General features: G+C 48.0%; 1 protein-coding gene across 1 annotated transcript in view; it reads right to left on the bottom strand.

Annotated features, from left to right (window-relative positions):
* Positions 1–243: 243 nt before the first annotated feature.
* The window catches only part of Galnt8 (polypeptide N-acetylgalactosaminyltransferase 8), a 34,287-nt gene continuing 12,666 nt past the window's right edge, over positions 244–21,864 (bottom strand). Inside the window, exons 4-11 of the mRNA XM_075981853.1 lie at positions 21,004–21,187; positions 19,197–19,394; positions 18,421–18,535; positions 9,457–9,642; positions 7,571–7,708; positions 7,088–7,183; positions 5,435–5,605; positions 244–387 (exon numbers count right to left, since the gene is read on the bottom strand). Of these exons, the coding sequence (XP_075837968.1) occupies positions 244–387; positions 5,435–5,605; positions 7,088–7,183; positions 7,571–7,708; positions 9,457–9,642; positions 18,421–18,535; positions 19,197–19,394; positions 21,004–21,187 (1,232 nt within the window). The remainder of the gene's footprint in view (positions 388–5,434; positions 5,606–7,087; positions 7,184–7,570; positions 7,709–9,456; positions 9,643–18,420; positions 18,536–19,196; positions 19,395–21,003; positions 21,188–21,864) is intronic.

Below are 21,864 nucleotides of genomic sequence, written 5' to 3'. Positions count from 1 at the left end.
CGATGCATATCACGATCTCTCAAGGCGAGCTGGGGACTAGGCTTCCGAGTTTCCTTCGCTCTCCCCAGCAGACACTCCCACGTGTGCTCAAGCCTCACCTCTGTGAACGGCATGCTGAAGTCACAGCAGACAACCACATCTGTCTCTCATCCTTCCCCAGTATGAAAAAGCACTGTGGCTAGACACCGTTCCAACCTTAGAAACAGCCCCCCCCCCCAAATCCACATCTCTGGGGCTCACTGGCTAATAGTGACCCCAGTTTCTGCCTATATGTTGTATTTTCCATATTTGTTGGGTACAGTTCACTAACGCAAGCCTGTAGGGACCTGAGGGGTCCTTCCTGATCTCCAGACACCGCGCAGTATTCCTGTTTCGGATGGGTTTTCCCTAGATGGAAGAGACAAAGTCAAGGTGTTTATGTATCCTCCTGGGCAGCACATCCGCTCGCCCAGCTGGAGAAAGAGAAGCAAAGAGTAGAATTAGCCTGCCTACAGATCTCTGCCCAGCTGTGTGTACAAGCTTGGCAGCTGTAACTATGGTGTCTCGCAGGGGTAAAAGCCCAGCCCTGAGCTCAGCTGGGAATCATGGCCGCATCCTGCATGGCATATCCCTCTGCCACTTGCCCGACTTTGAACTTCCCCACCCTTGAGCCCACAGAACCCCTCAGGACCACTCTTCCTGTTGTCCCCTCCATCTTCACAGAGGGAGCAGAAACAGCACAGGAGTCTCATCCCATTTACCTCACCCCTCTGAGTGGTACCCTCCCATCACCGTTCATTGGGCGTTAATGCAGAATTGAGGTAGAGACCTCACTTCCCATATACACACCCCGGGACCTTGGACAGCTTCCATGACCTTTCTGAGTCTGATTTCCATGTCTCTAAAATGGGTTTAGAAGTCACGTGAAGGCTGGAATTGGGGTCACTGTTCCTTGAGGGTCCTCTGCCAGATACACGAAAGTCGTATGGTGGATCTAAGGCCACCTTTATGTACCCCATCCTTATTCGGGAGGGAGGGAGGGAAAAAGGGAAGAAGGGAGGGAGGGAAGCTGATCCTTCTTTTTCTCCTACAGCCTCTCTCGCCCCACTCAGTTCCTTTCTTATGGCCACAGCTGAGCAACTGGAAACCTGGTAGTCCGTGTGCACTACCAGACCCTTCCCTTTGTACTCCTCCTCTTTCCACGGGCGTCCTCTCTTCTTCACTTCTCACATCCTTTGGACGCTGCCCCTTGCACCTCTCAGTCAATGGTGCCATCTGCTCCTCCTACCACTTCCAGAAGCCCCCTCTGGGTCTTGTGCTGCCCTCTTCACCTCACCCTCCCTCCGCAGCTTTGCTCCAGATGCCAGGCTCCTCACATGAATGCCCACGTGTCTCAAGAACGATCCTCTCCTGGAAAGGGTCTGTTCTAAGTCGCCGACACTGGCTCCCTTGTGTTCCTCAGAGGTCACAGCTTCCTCTGAATGACTCAAGACTCAGACTCATGAGAGCAGAAGTAAACAGAGCAAATAACCACAGCTGCCTCTCAGTTCTTTGGGAACTTTTTAGTAGAGCAATTTGTAAGCTGGGTCTACAAAGTAAATAGGGTGTAGAAGATCCTGGGGATCCAACACAACATCATTCTTATATCTGAACATTTCTGTTTCTAGGACCTAACATGGATAGGAAAGGACTGGAAAGAAGGAATTGGCTCAAATGAACTTAGGGTTAAGCATTAGGCCAGGAACCACCCAATCACCTTCCTCTTTAACTTGCCGAGTTCTTGTCACAGAGGTCATAAACAGAATGGATTCAGCCTCAGAGTGGCAGACAGAAATGTCCTGTTGTCCTGCAGGCAAAGCCTTCCACTCAGATAAAAAGCATTTCTTCTTTAGTCAACCTCAATGAGTAGGAGACACAATGACTTATCTTCCCGTTGACCTCACTGGGTTTGGAATCACCTAGGAGATACACTCTTGGGTGTCTTCAGGAAAGTTAACCAAGGAAGACCCATGCTAAATTTGGATGGCACCATCCCCTGAGCTGGAATCTGAGGCTGAATAAAGAGGGGAAAAGGGAGAAGGCAGTACTCACCAGATTACTGCATTAGCATTGCCTTCTTCACCATGGCGGACTGTACACCCTCAAACCACGAGCCAAAGACACCCTTCCTGCCTTAAGCTGCTTTTGTCAAACATTTTGGCACAATACTGAGAAAAGTCACTAATAATACAGCCATATTCCAAAATCCTCTTGGGAAGACAACTTTTCAAATGTTTGAATACTTAATACTTATTTCTTTAGGACAAACAGTATTTTTAATTCCAGAAGCTTTGTCATAAAATATGACTTTAAGGAAACTCAACACATCCCCAAAGAATGCTACCAGGACAAATGCACTGTTTAAGAAAAGTCAACATCTTACTAATTAACATTGTCATGCCAATTTTAAGATGTGTCATCAAATAATTGAATTTGTGACTTCATGTTCAGATTGTACTTTGTAAACACTTAGGAGATTAAGGGTCATTAAATTTAAAATTAAATACTGGGAGTGATTTATGAACATAGTCTTCAGTGGGTAAGGAAATTCAATTTATTAAGCCATAAAAGACCTGATAAAATTAATGACTCAGCATTGTTAGACTTGTACATGAAGTAACAAGTCCATTAAGGGTTTAAAATCCCATGGTACACTAGACCTGCCACATGCTGGGCCTGGTGACTCCCATTGCCTAGAGAAGCCATGACAGTGTGTTCTTGCAGGGCCCCTAAACCCACTGGCCTGGTAGGAAGTCCTTCCCTACTCTTGTGTCCTAGCTCCTAGTCTCAGAACCACTTCCCTGGCAACTCCTCAGTATCACTAGGGTCTGGAACATTTCTCAAGGACCTGTGTATTCAGGCCTTGTTCCTATTGGCACTATTGGGAGTCGGTGGAAACTCCTTAGAGATAGGTCTCCAGTTATTGGGTGAGAGCCCAAGGCTGTCCTCTCTCTCTTCTGGCCCTTGGCTCATGATCTGAGTGTGTTCTGATTCACCATGTGTTCCCGCCATGATGTGCTGACTAACTACAGGCCTCCAACCGTGAGGACAATGAATCAGGAACTAGATGGAACCAATGCAAATGCTCTCCTTTTATGACTTTACTGTTTCAGGTCCTTGTCATAGTGATGGAGGGTTGACAAGGCTCTTCTGCTTAGGGAAGGCAGCATAATCCTGTGTCCTCCTCCACCTCAACAAGCTGCTACCCCAAGGGCAACAATCTTACACTTGGTCCTCAAGCCCTTGTCAGATGCCTGCCATATTCCAGATGTTGTCACCACAGAGTAACAGACAACAGACAAAACCCAGTCAGGCCCTGGCCTTACAGGTTGTTGCTCTGTGGTGGAAAGAGGCAGGTGAGGGAAGCCAGGCATAGTAGTGCACACCTATAATCCCAGAACTCTGGAGGCTGGGGGTTGCTAGGCCCATGTCCACAGAGTGAGGTCCTGTCTCAAAAAAGCTAAGTTTGAGTAAACATTATTCTAAGAGACAATTAGACAAGGGTTAAAGGAACCCTGAGTACGTAGAGAAGTACCAACCTGCTCTTAGGGGTCATGAAGGCTCCCTGAAGGAAGGACTGCCTGGGCCCACAGGGACACTTTTTCTGGTCTTGGTGAGGAGAATGATGCCTGCATAGGGCTTAAGGGAGTCTGGCCACTCACTGTCATCAGAACTCAGAGTGGTCCTCCTCACCTCTCTTTTTTCCCCACCCCTCCTCCTTCCCTTCTCCCTCCTCCTCAAAATCTAAATTATAGTTCAGGGAGACTGTAAAACCTCTGAAGTTGTTCTTCACATGCTTTTCCCCAAAGGGATTTCCATAGCTGACAGCAAACTCTTAAAAACAAAGCAAAACCAGTCATGTTTGGTTCTATCCTAGGTGACTGGCTCCAGGCAGTGTCAGGGGTGAGCTCACTCTCCTGGCATGGGTCTCAGGCTAGACCAGTCATTGGTTGGCCACTCCTACATTCTCTGTGCCACCCTTGCCCCAGCACATCCCAGAGGCAGGACAGACTCAAACACGACTGGAGGGGGAAAAGTGTCAATGTGATGATACCTAATGATATTCTGCTATACTCAGAGATCGGTGCCTAGTCCAACAGTCAACAGAGAGGCTTCATGCAGCAACTGAGGGAAACAGATGCAGAGAGCCACAGTCAAACATTAGGCTGAGATCAGGGAATCCCGCTGAAGAGAGAGAGGAAGGAGTAGGAGCCAGAAGGGTCAAGGTCATCACAAGAAAACCCACAGAAACAACTGACCTGCACTCAAAGAAAGGAGCTCAGAGACCAAACCAACAACCAGGAAGCCTGCGTGGGACTGACCTAGGCACTCTGAGTACATGTGACAGTTGTGGGACTCCTAACAGTGGGAACAGAGGTTGTCTCTGATTCTCTTGCTGGCTTTTGAGACCCTATTCCCCATATTGGGTTGCTTTGCCCAGCCTTAATACAAGAGGAGGTACTTAGTCTTATTATGACTTGATATGCCATGGGAGGCCTGCCATTTTCTGAATAGAAACAGAGGAGTGGATGGGGAGAAGTCTCAGGACTTCTGGCAAATTTTCTCCACTCTGTCCTGGTCATTCAATGCTGATGTCAAAGGAGGAGCTTTGTTTGTTCATTGAGGAAGGGTTTCACTGTATAGCCCCAGGCCAGCCTTGAACGCACACGTAGAACAGGCTGGCCTTGAGTTTTTGGTAATCTTTCTGCCTCTGCATCTAGAGTGTTAGGTTGTAGGTGTGCATTCAACTGAAGGAAGGGCTTTTACATGTTTCCACCCAGTGTTTCTAAGTCTGATACTTATTACTAATAAAATTACAGGCAGTGACTCATGAATCAAATGTTCCTGTTTGCTGGGCATGAGCCAAATGCTTGTCACATGCTATCTCGCTTAATCCCATAAAGTAGATCTTTATTGTCTCCATTTTATACATAAGGGAAACTAGCTACAGAAAAGGGTAGGGAACTTTCTAAAAGTGACGATACCTGGTTGAACCCATACTCTTTGGAACCACAGCAATCTGAAGTATTTTTCTCTCCTGACCACTCCTCTGTAATTCAAGAGACCCAGTTTCACAGCCAGTTCCATTGATGCAAAGTATTCTGTTGTCTTAAGGACGAACCCCTGCCAAGCAATCTTCATGAAGTGCCCCTCTGATGGATCAGAAACTATCACCCATGAGGTAACAACACACAGCAACAAGATGGTGGTACAACAAATCCTGAGATGATTGGGGGAGTTTTGTTGGGGTGTGTGTGTGTGTCTCTGTGTGTGTGTGTCTGCACATGTGTGTGGGCAGTTTTCTCCCTACCCACTAGTGCACAAAGTCATTTTCATAAAGCACAACAGATACAAGCAAACCTGGGTCTTTCATGCTGTCTTAGCATAGCTGCCCTTTCAAACCCAAGCTACTCACCTGCTGAAAATCCCAATAGATGTGCTGTCCTCTTTTCGCTGCCTCCAAACACAGCTCCAATGTGGGGTCCTCCCCGAGGCCAGAGTCCATCAGGCAGTACTGTTCATGGACGTCTTTTTTTGCAATGAGTTCCCCCACATAGAATTCCCCAGAAAGGAGGTAGTACACATTCTACAACAGAGCAAGGACACTGTGCTGGGCCCAGTCAGCGGGGAGGCCTCAGTCAGTAAACTGTACACTAGAAAGCCTAGCTAGCTAAAGAGAGGGCTGGGACCATTCTAAAAGCGCCTAGGGTAGGATTTGAGTTCGAGTCCTCTGGAGATGCAGCAGTCTTAAGTATTTTTCCTTCTCAACCATTGTTCTGTGTTCAGGAGATGCGACTTCATGGCCAGTTTCAAGTTTACTCCCTATACATGGGCACAGAAACTTCAGGGAATTGGGGAAGATGTGAAGATGGGTGGCCTGGCCATCGGGAGAGCAAGAACAGCCTGTGACACTGCCTTACTCACCAGGCCTAGCACATTCTAGCAAAAAAGGCAGACACAAGAAAGGGCAACTCAGCCCACTTTCCTTTCTCCCAGAGCTCTATGATGGCTGGGCTCTAACATGCCCTTCCTAAGGTTCATAGGTTGGATGGTTGATGGCCAGTTAGTGGATCCAATCACTGAGAGATGACTGGGTCCTGGGCATGCCGATCTAATCAATGGATTCACCATCTCCTTTGTGGATTCATAATTTGATGATACTGTTACAGAGGAGGACTAGTCGGAGGAGAACTGAGAACATGTTCTTAGGGAGAGCATCTTGTCCCTAGTCTCTCCCCCACCCCTTCCTATGCTTGCATCCCTGATAGCAACTTGAATATGTTTTTCTGCCTCACCAGAGGCCCATGGCATTGGAGCCAAGCAACCACAAACTGGTACCTTGATCCAAAATAAATCTTTTGATTCTGTGTTGTCAATCACAGGTATTCTACCACAGTGATGAAAAGCTGATGAACTTGATTCTAAAAGAATCATGACTTGCATGGATGATGGACAGGACTTACCTTTGAAGAACTCTCTCAACTGAAGTTAAGACACCACTAATAGAAGCCCAAGTGATGCTGGCCACAGGGAAGCAGCCTTCCTCCAAATCCCTAACCTGACACAGACCTTCAGTAAGCTTGGATGGGTCTTTGTGACTCAGGGTTCCAACTGTTCTGCATTCTCAGTTCCCTAAACACACCCTCCACTTGGTGTCGTGTCTAGGCCGACGGCAAGGGATCTTCCTTCTCCTTCTCTTCTCTGGCCTGCTTCCTTCTGCAGGAGCATAGGCGGGCTTGCTTGTCCAATGTCCAAGGCACACATCAGAAGAATGAATGGCAGAGCCACAAGCTTAGAGGGAAAGAGGTGATGGGGGAGACTGCCCATAAGACTGTCACCCGGAGGATGAATGTCACCAGCAGAGCCCTTCTGCCTGTCCTCCCTGCCCCTGTGGGCCTGCCTGTCACTGTTGTAGTTTTTGAATGAACAAGACATGCTTACACATTACCCAGAATGCTCATCTCCTGCCTTCCCCACCCTTCAACAGTACAGACACTCTAACCCATGGCACAGGTTCTCTGAGCCTGCACACACCCACTACCTGCACAGGGAGGCCAGTGAGAGATACCTGTGCACTGGACTCACGACATGGTTTCATTTGGAGGGAGTTGTCTGGAACAGGTCCTCTGTTCAAGCAAATGCTGTCATCCAATGAATTTTTCATCTAAAGGAGAAAATACAACCACACTGTTGGAAAAGATATATAGAAAGGAGACACTCCAGGCCCTGTGGTTTGGGTTGTACCACGGGAGGACAGAAAACACAACCAGCAGAGGGCGATCTGATCCTGCGAATTTCAGAGGCGGGTGGGCAACCGTGGGATGGGGAACTAAGAGGGTCAAACAAGGGATGCATTTGCAAAGGGAACAGAGGTGGAGGAGAAAAAGAACAAGATGTTGGGAAGAAAGAGAAGAAAGGAAGCCTCTCAGGACCAAGAAGGAAGAAAAGACTAGAGCCAGAGGGGGTTGACCCCTTGACTGCTTTGGGTTTCGAGCCTTGTCTTTCTACAACGAAACAGTTCTAATCTGAGCTGCGGCTTTCCAGCGCATACCCTTCCATAGCAGACGATGTCGGGCATCGGCGTCAGGAGCGGGTAGATAGTTTTCAGGTACCAGTCAAAGGTTTTGCATTTCAATTTCTCCCGGAGTGCCTTTCTGGAAGAAATGTCTCCGTAGTCGATCCCAGAGTTCTGAAGACAAAACGCGGGTGGCATACGCTCATTAGACTTCAAAACACCCTTGACCCCATCGGTTGCTGTGGACTGTGTGGGCACTGGCTGTTTTCTCGGAAGCTAGAGGTGACCCTGACACTCATATTCACAGGGAAAGCAGAAGCCTGGAGCCCTGGGTGCCCCGGTTAGCTTCTTCTCCTCACAGAGCCTGTGTGGGGGCCACTCAAGCTGTTGCTCATGACTGATCTCTCCTGTTTTGAGATGCCACTGGCACCAAAGATATATAAAATACGATGGACAGAAAATACTTAAATGAAACTTCCGGTACCAAGCTTCGGCCTGTGACAGGAACTTTGCGGAAGTGTTGCTTGCGAGGAACCACCGTGAAGGGAGGCAGACAGAGAAGAAAATGCGGAAACTGTGTGTATCTACCATCTTCCCAGAATTCTTGTGAGGTCTGTTTCTGAGGGTACTCAGTTCATTGGCCTAGGGAACTTCCTTTACAGCTCGGCACAACCGGAATGCCACGCTGCTGAGATAGAAAGCCAAGGATGATGGGGAGGGGGCTCATTTGCCCTCCAGGCCTATGAGCCTGAACACCAGGAGACTCCCTCTCCCAACAGGGAGCTAACTGCAGGAGCCTGCTGACATCTTAGTAACCACTTTGATGACTTTAAACTCTGAAGGAGGTTCAAGAATTTCTGCACATTTTTATCTTCTCCCGATCTAGTGGTTCCTGAGCTACACCCCACTCCTGGTCTCTAGGCTTGCCTTCTAGGTTAATCCCATGGCTTCCCCAGCTTTCTGGAGACTCCCCAAACATCTCCTATGATGGAAGAGGAATTTGCCAATGAGGTGACCGGTCTCTGTGAGCCCATCTCAACAAGCAGGATCCAGAGGTCAGGGAGAAAACAGAGCACAGCCTCAGGCAGCTGGGATAAAGTGGGCTCAGCTCAAAGCACCCCCTTTCATGTGAACCCAACAACACTACAGAACCTCCTCCCATACATCCATGCCACTGCCCTATGCATGCCCTCTTAAGAGAGCAAATGCCTGGACCTGGGTATGTTGCTCTGTGAAGAGAATGCTAGCCTCACATGCATGAAGCCCTGGGTTCGATCCCCAGCACTGCATGAAATCAAGAGGGGTGGCACATGCTTATACTCCTGGCTTTTAGGAAGTGGAGGTAGGAGGGTCAGAGACCCAGGGTCCTCCTCAAAGCCAGTGGGGGCGACACAGTCCCTATTTCAGAGGAAGATGGAGGACGAAAAGGCCCCGTGTTCAACACTTCTCACTATCAAATGAAGAACACGGGATCTGGAAGGCAGACATGTCTGAGTTTTGTCTCCGCTCCTCACTGTCTGCACCAGTGTTATCTCCAACCGTTTCTTTCCACCTCTCTTTGTCTCTGGGCTTCCTCGTCCACAAAACATCCTGGTGGTGCGTTCTGATGGCTAAAGAACTCATATATGAGCCAGTATGCGGGCTCAGACTTACATTCCTGTCACTGAGGAAACTGAGGCAGGATTACCATGGGCTCTATGCCAGCTTCAGATACTGTGAAGACCCCATTTTTAAAATTGAATACATCACGTACCTGGACACAGGGTCGTATGTCCATCCGACTGCGAACTGTAGTCACACTGGGGACCGTACCTTACTCCACCAAGCCTAGGATGCTTCGTTTGTCCCCTCCCTTCTCATCCCCCACCGTTACTGCCACCTCCTCCTCTTTGATTTTTCCTTCCGTTCAGTGTGTGACCAACCTCGAGAGGAGTGTTCCAGGCCAAGTAGACCATGTATTTGTGTTTGTCCATCCAGGTTTCAGCCACCCGCAGAGCGTTCCGCCGCAGGGGAATCGCTGGGTCCAAGGCATAGGGCTTGTGGGATCTCTCCAGGTGCGCAACCCGGGAGCAGGGTAAGATCTCGATCTTCCCTCCACACTGCCACACCTGCAGGCAAGGGACAATACCACCTTCCTTCAGTAACAGGGTCCTACAGCCAATGAACGGGCAAAGCCTCTCTCTCTCTCTCTCTCTCTCTCTCTCTCTCTCTCTCTCTCTGATTTTTTTTTTGAGGTAGGGTTTCTCTGGTGTAACAGCTCTGGTTGACCTGGAACTCTCTTTGTAGACCAGGCTGACCTTGAATTCACAGAGATCCTCCTGCCTCTTCCTCCCAAGTGCTGGGATTAAAGGCGTGCGCCACCACTGCCCAGCGAGACCCTCCCCTTTTGAGACAGGGTCTCACCCTGTAGCTTGAGTTGGCCTGGAGCTCACTATTTAGCCCGAATTAGCTTCATTACAGTCTTCCAGCCTTAGTTCCTTGAGTGCTGGATTGGGGAACCGAACACACTACATATTCCTCACCACTGAGCCATTTCTCCAACTCCCCAAAAAATACGGTTTTGGTGACAGTCGATTTTTCTCATTCTACTGGGCTGATACCATATTTCCTGTGACCTCAAGAGGTGGCAATTTCTGGCAAAATTCTGGCAAGTTGCTCCAATTTAGGTTGGCAGCCTTCTACACCCTGCCCTGACCCAAGAGCTGCTGGCCCATCCCATACCAATCCAGTTAGCACAGCAGAAGTGTGTCCACCCGAGGAATGAATCTTATCAAGTGACATTCAAAATTGGTGACCCTCATCTCCTGCTCCTTCAGCTCTTGATCCATGGATGAGTTTCCTTCCTGAACAGTCAGGCTCACATCTGGACTCCACAGCTGCCTAGTTAGACAAAACACCACCTTCCTGAGCCTCTGCTCACTCATGCGCAGGAAGAGTCAGCTGCCTTGGGGTTGTTAGGAGGACTCGATGGCATGCCAAGTACAGCAGCTAGCGGCTCCGACAAGGGAACAAAGGCAGATCGTTCCAAGTCCTTCTCTGTCTCTCCTCATTAGCCCAGATCTTATAGACATTATATCCTAATTTAATTTGTTTCTGGCTTGGTTTTTTTTTCACAATCAATCATTTAAGAATTCAAATTCAAACACTGGGGCCTGGAGAAATGACGCGGTGGTCTAGAGTCCCAGATGTCCTGAGTTAGATTCCAGGCACCAGGCTGCTCACAACTGTCTTTAACTCCAATTCCAGGGGAGTTGATGCCCTCTTCTGGCCACCAGGGGTACTGCATACATGTGGTGCAAAGAACAGGCAAAACAACTACATGCAGAAAATAATTTTCTAAAAAATTCAATGCACGAGCAAGGAACTCAGGACGGTGAGGGGTGCACCCACACACTGAGACAATGGGGATGTTCTATCGGGAACTCACCAAGGCCAGCTGGACTGGGTCTGAAAAAGCATGGAATAAAACCGGACTCACTGAACATAGTGGACAATGAGTCTAGCTTCATGGTGGAGGTACTGGTGGGAGCCATGTTTAATACCACAACTCTGTGGAGTTTCAAGGTCTATTCCACCATCAAGAAGCCTGATGCCAACTGCTCATAAACACCATTTAAGTGTTAGTGGCAACCTCTTAAAAGAGCCACCATGTGGTTTCTGTTGCTCATGCTGAGTCACTGAGTCAGGAAGCCTCTCTTAAAGGAGCTACTTCTCTGCTCCAGCCAGAAACAGAGCCTACCAGAGAAAAGGCAGTTACCAAGAAGCTGTTCTTAACTCTGTTCTTGTCTGTCTAGCTTTCTCAGGCTATCTGTGGAAATTCTTGCCAAAGGTTTGGGGACCATTTGTAGACAGATATTTCTGTCCCACCTGGTCCCATAGCTGTTCAATCCCAAAGAAACACACAGAGGCTTATATTAATTATAAACTGTTAGGCTTCTTAGCTCAGGCTTATTACTAACTAGCGCTTACAACTTAAATTAACCCATAATTCTTATCTATGTTTAGCCAGGTGACTTGGTACTTCTCTCAGTGAGGCATTCTCATCTTATTTCCTCTGCATCTGGCTGGTAACTATGTCTCTGCATTTCCTCTTCCCAGAATTCTCCTAGTCTAATCACCCAGCCTGTACCTCCTGCCTGACTACTGGCCAATCAGCATTTTATTAAAACAATATGAGTGACAAATCTTTACAGTGTACAAGAGCATTTTCCCACAGCATTGTGTCATGAAAGAAGTGGAATGATTTAAGCATTGATTAATAGGCCATACTCATAGGAGCATAGAAGACAGTGGTGCTGAGTGTGATTTGATGATCTCTCCAGGGTTGGATCAAGAAGTTTCAGAGGAGAAGAATTTAATATGTTGCCTAGAAGTTGTTCTTGTGGTATTTTGATGAAGGAAGTGGCTGTCTTTTGTCTGAAGAGTCTGCCTGAGGCTAAAGCTAAGAGTTTTGGGGTAATTCCCTAAGCAGAAGAAGGAAATATCCAAACAGCCTAGTATAGACTCTGTTGTGTAGGTATCAGTGGTAACTATAATGAATATATATAATGAGAAGGAGCAAGCTGAACAGGGGAAATGTTTGAGAAGAGAATGGGAGCCAGAAAGTGAAATGAAACTTACTCTTCTGTTCAAGAAGATAAATGGATTAAGAAATTGAATAAAGGGAGTGATGATCTTGAAGCAAGATCCTGCCCAGTTAAGCTTCAGACTTGTAAAAAGGAACTGAAGAAAAGCTTAGAGCTGGGTATGGTGGGGCACACCGTTAGTCCCAGCACTGGGAAGGCAGAGGATGGTGAATCTCTGAGTTTGAGGCCAGCCTGACCTACAGAGCAAGCCTCAGGACAGTCAAGCTTAGGCAGTGAAGGACAGAAAGCTGGTGAAGATGTAAGTGGATGAGGAGGCCATATTCCAGACCCAGTAAACAGCAGAACTTGGAAGCTTCAAGTTATGTGGTTCTGGATTTAGAGCTAAGGATCAAAGAAAGAAGTTATGGAATAAAGCCCCTGAGGCCAGGCATGTGTCAGGGGTGTCCCTGAATGGAGGCCAATAGAAAGGCCATTGCGTGAAGCTGTGAAGTTGAAGTCTGGATTGCCATGGAGAACCCAAGATGTTAGAGATGCCAGAGTGATGGGATACCTTCCAAGGAGAGCTGCTAACAGGGAGTGGAACCAGCCCAAGAGAAAGGTGTTACAGTCAACAAAGCTGGAACAGAATTAGAGATCTAAAGGGAATGTTGATATCAGACATGGAGCTGCAGAGTTTGGAGTTTGCCCAGCTGGTTTTCAGTGCTTTTGTCCAGTATTTCCTTGCTCTGTTCCTTTCCCTGTGTTTTGGAATGGTAATGTACACCCTGTACCATTGTAACTTGGAAGTATGTGATCTGCTTTTTTGTTGATTTTTGTAGAGGGATCACAGTTAAGAGATTGCCATGTCTCCCAAAAGAGAAACAGTTTGAGATTGATATTGTATGGTCGAAAGTGAGATCCCAGCCCTCTGACATCCCTAGACCCAAGGAGCCTGGAAGCGTCACCCCAGCCTCTGGCCTGGGAGTTGCCTTAGTCCTGACTCCACCTCCAAAAAAGCCCACCAAGCGCTGACCCCTCCCCAGGGAGGGTCAGGACCACTCCCACAGGCTATTTAGGCTGCCACTCAAATCAGAAACACGTGGTCTCCAGGTTTTGCATGCCCCCCCTCACCTCTCTCTCTCTCTCTCTCTCTCTCTCTCTCTCTCTCTCTCTCTCTCTCTCTCTCTCTCGCCATGCTCCTGGTCACCCGGGGGCACTGGGGCATTTTTGTTAGGTCTAATTTAGTCTGACTGGAATTATTTGTGTTGCTGGTGAGGCGTGTCTTAAGATTATTCCTAACAGGTATAGACTATGGAGTCTTTTGAAGTTGGGTTGAATGCATTTTTTTTGCATTGTGATATAACTACAAGCCTTTGGGTTCCAGGGAGTAGTGGACCCCAATGTGGTGATTTGAAAGAAAATGGTCCCCAAAGGGACTGGCACTATTAGGTGTGGCCTGTTTGGAGGAAGTATGTTACTATGGAGATAGGCTCTGAGATCTCTTTTGCTCAAACTCCCCTCCTTGTGACAGTCAGTCAGCTTCCTGTTGCCTGAAAGATGTAGGACTCTCAGCTATTCCTCCAGCACCACATCTGCCTGCATATGCCTATGCTTCCTGCCATGATAATAAAGGACTGAACTTGTGAAACTATAAGCCACCCACCCTAATTAAATGTTTTCTTTATAACAGTCGCTGTGGGGTGGGGGCTAGAGAGACATCTCAGTGATTAAGAGCACTGCCTGCGCTTCCAAAGTCCTGAGTTCAAGTCCCAAAAACCACATGGTGGCTCACAACTGTCTGTAAGGAGATCTGGTGCCCTCTTCTGGCCTGTGGGCATGCATGTAGACAGACCACTGTATACTTAACAAAAAAATAAATCTTTTTTTAAAAAAAAAAAATAAATCTTTTTTTTTTTAAAAAAAGAGTTGTTATGGTCTCTTCACAGCAATAAAAACTATAACTGAGACAGTCTTCAAAAAATTAAACACAGAATTACCATGTGAGCCAGCATTCCCACCATGGTGCACAAATCCAAAGGGAAATGAAAGCATGCCAATCAAAGAGAGCCCCACTCTCCCACTATAGCACTCCTCACACTAGGCAGATATGAAAGCAGCCAAGGTATCTCCCAACTGACGAGACTACAACTATGTCAAAAAAAAAAATAAGCTCAGTTTAAGTTTTTTTCTTTCTTTGGTTGAAATTGCAAAAATGGATCTTTAGAAATATTGTTCATTTATTCTAAAAGAAAAAAAAGCAGCACTAGACATTTCACCCCTTCTATGTAAAATATTGATATGCCATTGTTTTGTTTTACAAAATCTGAAACATTACATCTTCTTGCATTACTTATATACTGCAAACTTTTCTTGAAAAAGAAAGTATGCATGTGCACACACACGCACACACACACACACACACACACACACACGCGCGCGCGCGCGCACGCACGCGAAAACTATTTAGACATTAAAAGAGCGTGACATGATGGGTCTAGACATTTTACGTGGAACAAATACAGGCCCAAGAAGGCAGATACCATGTGATCTCGTTCAGATGTGGACTCTAAAAGGTTGGTCACACAGAAGCCGAGAATAGAAGAGCGGATACCGGAGGCTAAGAGGATTGAAGGGGGTGGGTATAGGAGTTGGTCAGTGGATGAATGCTATCGTTTGGGGGACCAAGCTCAAGTGTGCTATGCCCAGCATGATGACTATACTGCCAGCATCCACTGTAAACCCTAAAGGAGCTAGAAGAGAGGATTTTTAAGGTCCTCACTCTACGGACACGGCGGAAGTTTAAGCAGATGGACTGTCAATCACCCTGACTGCCCCAAAGCACAACAGCACCTTACCCTGCACAGATGTGGACAATCGTGTGAGAACTGAAAGGCAAAAGCGATAGGAAAAACCAAACCTGTCTTAAAAGGAAACCATGGAAAACAAAAGAAGCAGGGATGAGCCTGCAAACCAAGACACCTGGGCATCAGTGACCTACGCCATCCCATCAGAGGAAGAGCGAGAGCCTTTCCTGAACACTCCTTGCGTTTTCAGCATTGTGTTTAAACATTGATGTCTAAAATCCCAGCCTGGGTCCTCAAGACACCCATGGGCCCACCCGGTGCCCTGTGGTATTAGACACCATGATGGTGGGTGAGTGTGAGGTGGAGAAATGGGGAAGAGGGAGGAGCAGAATGGCTCTTGTGTTGTGGAAGGAGGCAGAATGGAAGAGGTGACAACCGTGAGGAGAAGGCAGATGTGGGAGGCCTTCTTGACACCTGCTGCCATGGTAAGGTCCAGGCCCAGGGTGCTGCCAACGGCCATGTCTGGGTCCATGATTTTACTGCAGCCAGGGTCTGCGCGGCCGTCCATGGCCCACCTTACCACCAGAGGCCACAAGGATGTCCAAGGTCTAAGCTGTCACTGGTGGCCATGTGGGTGTTCAAGAGCCATGCCACCATCATGGTCACGCTGATCTAGGTGGCCTGTGTTGCCTGGGGTCATGGTGTCATCCAGGCCTGAGCTGCTCCCAGGGGTCATGTCTGGGTTCATGGCCCTACAGCAACCATGGTCTGGTCAATGTCTGTGACTCCCATTGCAGATGGGGGCCTGTGTGGGTTGTCCAGTCAGCCACCTGGGACCATATTGGTGCCTGGGGGACATGCTGCTTCTGGGGCCATGCAGTTCTGTGTGGCACGTGCTTCTATCTGGTGCTGTGATGATGTTCAGGTCAGGGATGCGGCTGGGAGCTCTGTCTGGGTCTGTGGATATACTAGGTGGTTTTGTGTCAACTTCATACAAGCTAGAGTCATCAGAGCAAGGAGCTTCAGTTGAGGAAATGCCTCAATGCGATCCAGCTAGAAGGCAAATTCTCATTTAGGGATCAATGGGAGAAGGCTCAGCCAATGGTGGGTGGTGCCATCCCTGGGCTGGTGGTCCTGGGTTCTATAAGAAAATGGGCTGAGCAAGCCATGGGAAGCAAGCCAGTAAGCAGCAGTCCCTGACAGTTTCTGCATCAACTCCTGCCTCTAGGATCCTGCCCTATTTGAGTTCCTGTCCTGACTTCCTTCAGTGATGAGCGAACAGCAATGCTTTTCAGCCATGAGGTTTTGTCTCAGCAAATAGAAACCCTAACTGCCACGAGGGCCATGCAGATTCCTTAGGACTGGGCCACTACCTGGGGCCGTGTTAGTGTCCGGGAGTCACGCTGTCACTGGGGCCATGCCAATCTGGGTGGTCTGTCTACCACCTGGAGCCATACTGACATCCAGACCTGGGCCCCTGCCGAGGGCCATGTCTAGGTCCATGTCCCTGGCAACTGGGATCTATGTTGATGTCTGATGGTCGTACCGTCAAAAGCAGTGTCACTGGGGCTGTGACAACCTGAATGTCCTGTAATGCTACCCAGGGCAATGCCAATTCAGATCTAGCAGCTACTGAGGAACATGTCTGGGTCTGTGGTCTTTGTTGAAGTCTGAGACCCATGTTGCCACCAAAGGTTACGCGAGAAGTCCAGAGTTGGGACCACAACTGGTGGCCTTGTTGGTGTCCGGGACCATGCCACCACCAGAACTGTCCTGATTTGAATGGCCTGTGCGTCCACCAGGAGCAAAGATGTTGTCCAAGCCCAAGCTGCTGCCAAGGGCCATGTCTGGATCCATGGTTCTGTTGCAGTTGGGGGTCTGTGTTAGTGTCTGTGGCCTGTGCTACCTCAGAGGGCCATACTGGGCTGGTCCCATCTTTCACTGGCCCTGGGGTAGCTGGCCCTGCTCCTCTCTGGACATTGCAGCAAGAGAGCTGGTCCCAACCCTCATGAGAGAACTGCACACACACACACACACACACACACACACACACACACACACACACTCAGCAGAAATGGCTCCACCCTTCACAATGGGCAAAGGCATGGGCATGGGGAGCTGGCTCTATCCCTGACGTGGGGTGGGTGACCCCAGTGACCAGCTCAACTACCACCCAGGCCCACAGTCCAACCTGAGATTGGCCTACCCTAACAGCTACACCATCTAGATGTGGATTTTGGACCTACTGGAGCTCATGAAGGAAATGGTCCTGTGGAATGATACCCACAGGATCTCCATGACCCATAGCAGCTGCAAGATAGCCGAGAGGAGTTTTGGTGAGGGTCCAGTGATGATGCTGTACCAGAAACCAGAGGCCTTGAACCAGACCAAGAACATTTGCAAGTAAAGCTGTTTGGACAAAAGGGTATACTGTGTGACACACCTCAACTCCCAATGCCACCAGGGTCAAAAAGTGATTGGAGAAGCAGGAAAGATGGAGGAGTGAAGAGGTGTGGCTTTTTGTTTTTGTTTGCTTACCTGTTTTAGTTTGATTTTTAAAAATTTTCTTTTTGTGGGGCTGCTTAAGGAGGGAGGGGATGATATGGAGGGGTTGGGAGGTGAGCAGAATTAGGGTGCATGATGTGAAATTCCCAAAGATTCAATAAAGAAATTGTGTTTAAAAGAAGTCCTATAATCGGGCTAGGTGTAGCTCTGGGTAGTGATTACCTAGTATGAAGTCCTGGGCTCCATGCTAAAAGTCTACCATCACCCGGTAAGGTGACCCCCACCTGCAGCCCTAGCACTCAAGAGGCAGGGGAAGGAGAATTGCCATGATTTTAGGGCCAGCCTGATCTACAAAGTCTGGCCTAGGTCTTCTAGGAATGCACAGTGAGATCCAGACTGAAAAAAAAATGGGGGTTCATGACTGTATTCCCAGCATTAATTTAGAAGGATGCAGGAGAATCACCAGGTCAGGGCTAGTGTTGTCTACATAGTGAGTTCCAGGACAACCTAGACTAATGAGTAAGACCCTGTCTCAAAAAACAATGTTTTGACCAAAATACAAGTCCCACATGATTAAGTGTTGTGGAATATTATTTTAGCTGGGCCAGGGTGTTACATTTGGCTATGCTGTGGGACATGACTAACTGTGTAAAGGTGTGTTCTGTTTATTTCTGCTGTCTTTGATTAATGATGTAAGGATTTGTGTCTTTCCCAAAGATGGTCTACCACAGAAATCAAAAACTCCTGGGATCTTCTGGAGAAAAAGGGACATCTTCACAGCCTCAATTCTACCACTGACCACCAAAGCTTTCAGATCACGGAACATAGGCCTGTACTAGAAAGTTCCTTTCCAGAGTCCTGTTGCCTACCAATTGCTCCTCAGCCTAGGAGCCTGGAAACGTGACAATCTGTGGCCAATACACTCAGCTGAGTTCTAGGATGCCAGAATTCCTAGGACTTTCCAATATATCCCCTCCTGCTTTGTCCCATAGAGAAGAGAGCAAGTACATACCCTCAGGCTAAGCTCCACATTCTCTCCTCCGTAGCCCAGCATCCCGCCATCCAGAGCCCCGATCTCCAGCAAGAAGATCCTGTTGGCGGCCATGATGCCCATGATGGATGGACTTCTGCAGAGTACATGGTAGGAGGGTTACTAATCCCCCTCCAAGCACCAGGTCAGCATAGAGGGGAGGACTGGGAAGACCACAGTGGTCTTCAGAATCATGCCTAAGTCTCTATCCTGGAGGCTTTCGGAAAAGTGCAGGCTAGATTGAAGGCATGCTGCCTGCTCTTGCCACCCTTCACAGGTGACGCCGGAATACCATCTTTGTCATCCTTCCTCATAGTCTGATAATGCTAGAAGGGGCCTCAAGTACTTTCTAAAATGCTAAATACGTTTGATTTTTGTCTGAAAATCTAGATAATGCCAAATGTCTCTGATCTATTTATTTATTTATTTAGGTTTTGCAAGATAGGGTTTCACTGTGTAACAGCTCTGGCTGTCCTGGAAATAGCTCTTCTAGACCAGTCTGGCCTTGAACTCACAGAGATCCACCTGTCTCTGCCTCCCTCCCCGAGTGCTGGGATTAAAGGTGAGCACCACCACTCGATTTGTGTCTCTGATTTCTAACCTGGGGTCAGGCCTTTGGGTTTTTTATTATTATCACTGTTACATGCTTTTCTTATCCTGTATCTGCTCCTCCACTTTACCTCCATTCTAATCATCAAAGATAGACAAGTCCTGCCCAGTGCATTCTGATTACGGTCTCTCGGCAGACTCACACTTACGTCATTGGAGCAGTGACATCACCCACATCAATCCAGGCTTGTGGTATGGGATCATACTGGCACCACAGCTTCCAGTCAAACCCATCTGCTGCCAGTTCGTACTTTTCCAGCTCAAATGTATTGAAATTAATATTGTCAAACACGGGAGACACAACCACAGTGTGGTCTTCCTGAATCCGAGACAAAATGGGCTCAACCCTAGAAGAGAATATCATAAGCGCTGCAGTGAGACTACGTGGGTCAGTCATGGGCTGGAGCAGGCAGAGACACTGTGAACCTCACCTCACGGGGTGGGCATCCTTATTTCAGCTGGGTGGGAACTAACAAGGACTCTCTAGACTCTGGAGAATTTCTTAGGTTCTCGGTAGCTGGGGATCCTAGCAGCTGAGCCAAGTGGAGAGCAGATTTGAAATTAGTGTCCAGCTGTCACATCCAGGCCATTGTAAATGAGGACTATCAGTATTCTATATGAGTTTACATTATTTCTGTTTCCAAATGGTGCCTGTCTCCTGTGTTATCTTTATTTTATGTCATTTAAGAGCTAGGAAAACTGGAGGAATTGCCAGTGGTCACATTCTGCATTTTAAAGATAAATATACAATATCTATGTAAGTGGATATTCAAAGTGACAAAATTTTTAACAAAGTCGGGGACTGGCTGCCAGTATGTCAAGCCTCCACCTGTTGCGGGATATCTGATGGCACTGAGACACCCAAGACTGTGTCAATAAAATCAGACTTGGATTAGGGGCAGGGTCAATGACTAGTTGACAGGAATCAGCCAGAGAGAGTACAGAGGAGCCAGAAAGACAGACACACAGGAAGGAGTAGGGAAGGACTTGGAGTTCTGTGGTCTTTTTGGTTTGGGATGGTTGGAGAGACACTCTCTTGCTGGGTCTTCAGCCAAAAAGGAAGGTGAGCTGGTTGCTTCTCTGACTGTCTGATGTAAAAAGTTTTCATCCCAACATCTGACTCCCAAGTTTTTATTGGTAAATAGAATAGAGACTTAGTCAAAACTCTAATGCCCAGCATCCATCTTTGGAAGCCCCCTCCCCCTAGAAGTTGCTTGGTTTGGACTCCACCTCCTGGAAAGTTCACCAAGCGCTGACCCCTCGGCAGGGAGGGTCAGGACTACTCCCACAGGCTATTTAGGCTGCTGCCCCAAAAGGAACACATGGTCTCGGGTTTTATGTGGTCTCTCCCCACCTCTCTTCCCCTTGCCGTACTCCTGACCACCCGGAAGCACTGCATTAAACAGGGGCATCTTTTATTTGTTCTAATTTGGTCTGGTTGGAATTATTCGTGTCGCTGGAGAGGCTCTTCTTAAGAAATATTCCTAGCAAAAACTACATTTGGTGGCAGCAGAGGAGCCAGTGCCAGGGGTGGAGGAGTTGATGCCCGTGGGACTGGAAATCCTGCCAGGTCACAGCCTGAGCAGCAGGGTGCTAACTGTGGGGCTCGGGTGGTAATTAAAACATCAGTAGATTCAGGCGTAGTCACTGAGCCAACGGAAAAACAATACCTACCCACCTCTGCTCTGCATGCGTGCAGTGTAGCCCAGACTAGCCTTGACTTTGTGATCCTCCTGCCTCTATATCCCAATCGTAAGATTATGGCCATGTGTCACCACACAAGGCTATGCTATTTCACGTATCCAACAGGACTCCCTGAATAAAAGCTTTGCAGCCTACCACCCTTTGTTCCAGGACTTGGTGTCAGTATCCCCTGTCTCAACACTGTCCTGACTTGCCTTGTACCATCGTTCAGTTCTGTCTTTTCCTGAAAGCAGCAGCCTTCCAGAATCTTACCATCCAACGTTCACTTCAATGTGAGCATCCAAAATGGCAACCACATCCGCGGTAGCAGCTTCCAGACCCGTGTTGCGGGCTTGCGCAAGACCTCGTCTCTTTGTGTGCCGTATGAGTTTCAGTAGGAGTGGATAATTCCCGTTGTAAAGCTTAATCATCTCATCCAGTTGTGTCTTCAGTTCTCCTACCAACCAGACACACAAGCATAGAGACACTGAGCGCGAAAATGTGATGCAGAAATTGCACTCTGTCCTGTAACTGTGTGTGGGCAATGCCACTGTAAGTGAGCAACTCCAGAGCCCTGACTGAGGAGGTACATAACATTTGCCCAGTGCCCTCCCCCATTTCCTTTCCCCACCCTTGCATCTCTCTGCTGGGGAGATGTGAATCACTGGTCAAAAGTGCATCTAACATCCCGAGAAACTCTTAGGCAAAGAAACAGCGCAGGCCTGGCTTAGTACTTAAGGTTGTAACATTAGCGGATGAGTTTGCAGAGACAGCCTGGGAAACCACCACAGCTTAACAGCAAGACTTCCTAGAGAACCCGAATAAGCAGCTTTGCTTTGTTTTAGACATCCCTGGCTGCTCTGATTACATCACAATGAGTACAACTGCTCAGACTGATCTTCTATGCCAGCATCTAGATGAAAAGTTTACTCTCAATATTATGCAAGCAAGACTCAGTCTTCCCAGACTGTTTACAAGGGTTTTTTCCTTCCCCTTCCCTCTCTTTTTGTAAAGCCTGCCTCTGCCTTTCTTAACTCAGGCTACCAGTTCCTTTTTTGCATATTTGAAGGCAGCTTCAGCGTTCATATGAATCACTAAATAGTATGCAAACTGCTAACCAACTGACCCGGTTAT

This window comes from Microtus pennsylvanicus, chromosome 8, assembly GCF_037038515.1.
Source record: "Microtus pennsylvanicus isolate mMicPen1 chromosome 8, mMicPen1.hap1, whole genome shotgun sequence".
NCBI classification, from domain to species: domain Eukaryota; kingdom Metazoa; phylum Chordata; class Mammalia; order Rodentia; family Cricetidae; genus Microtus; species Microtus pennsylvanicus.
Note: the sequence above shows the minus strand (reverse complement) of the source record. Positions and strands in the feature narration are given on the sequence as shown.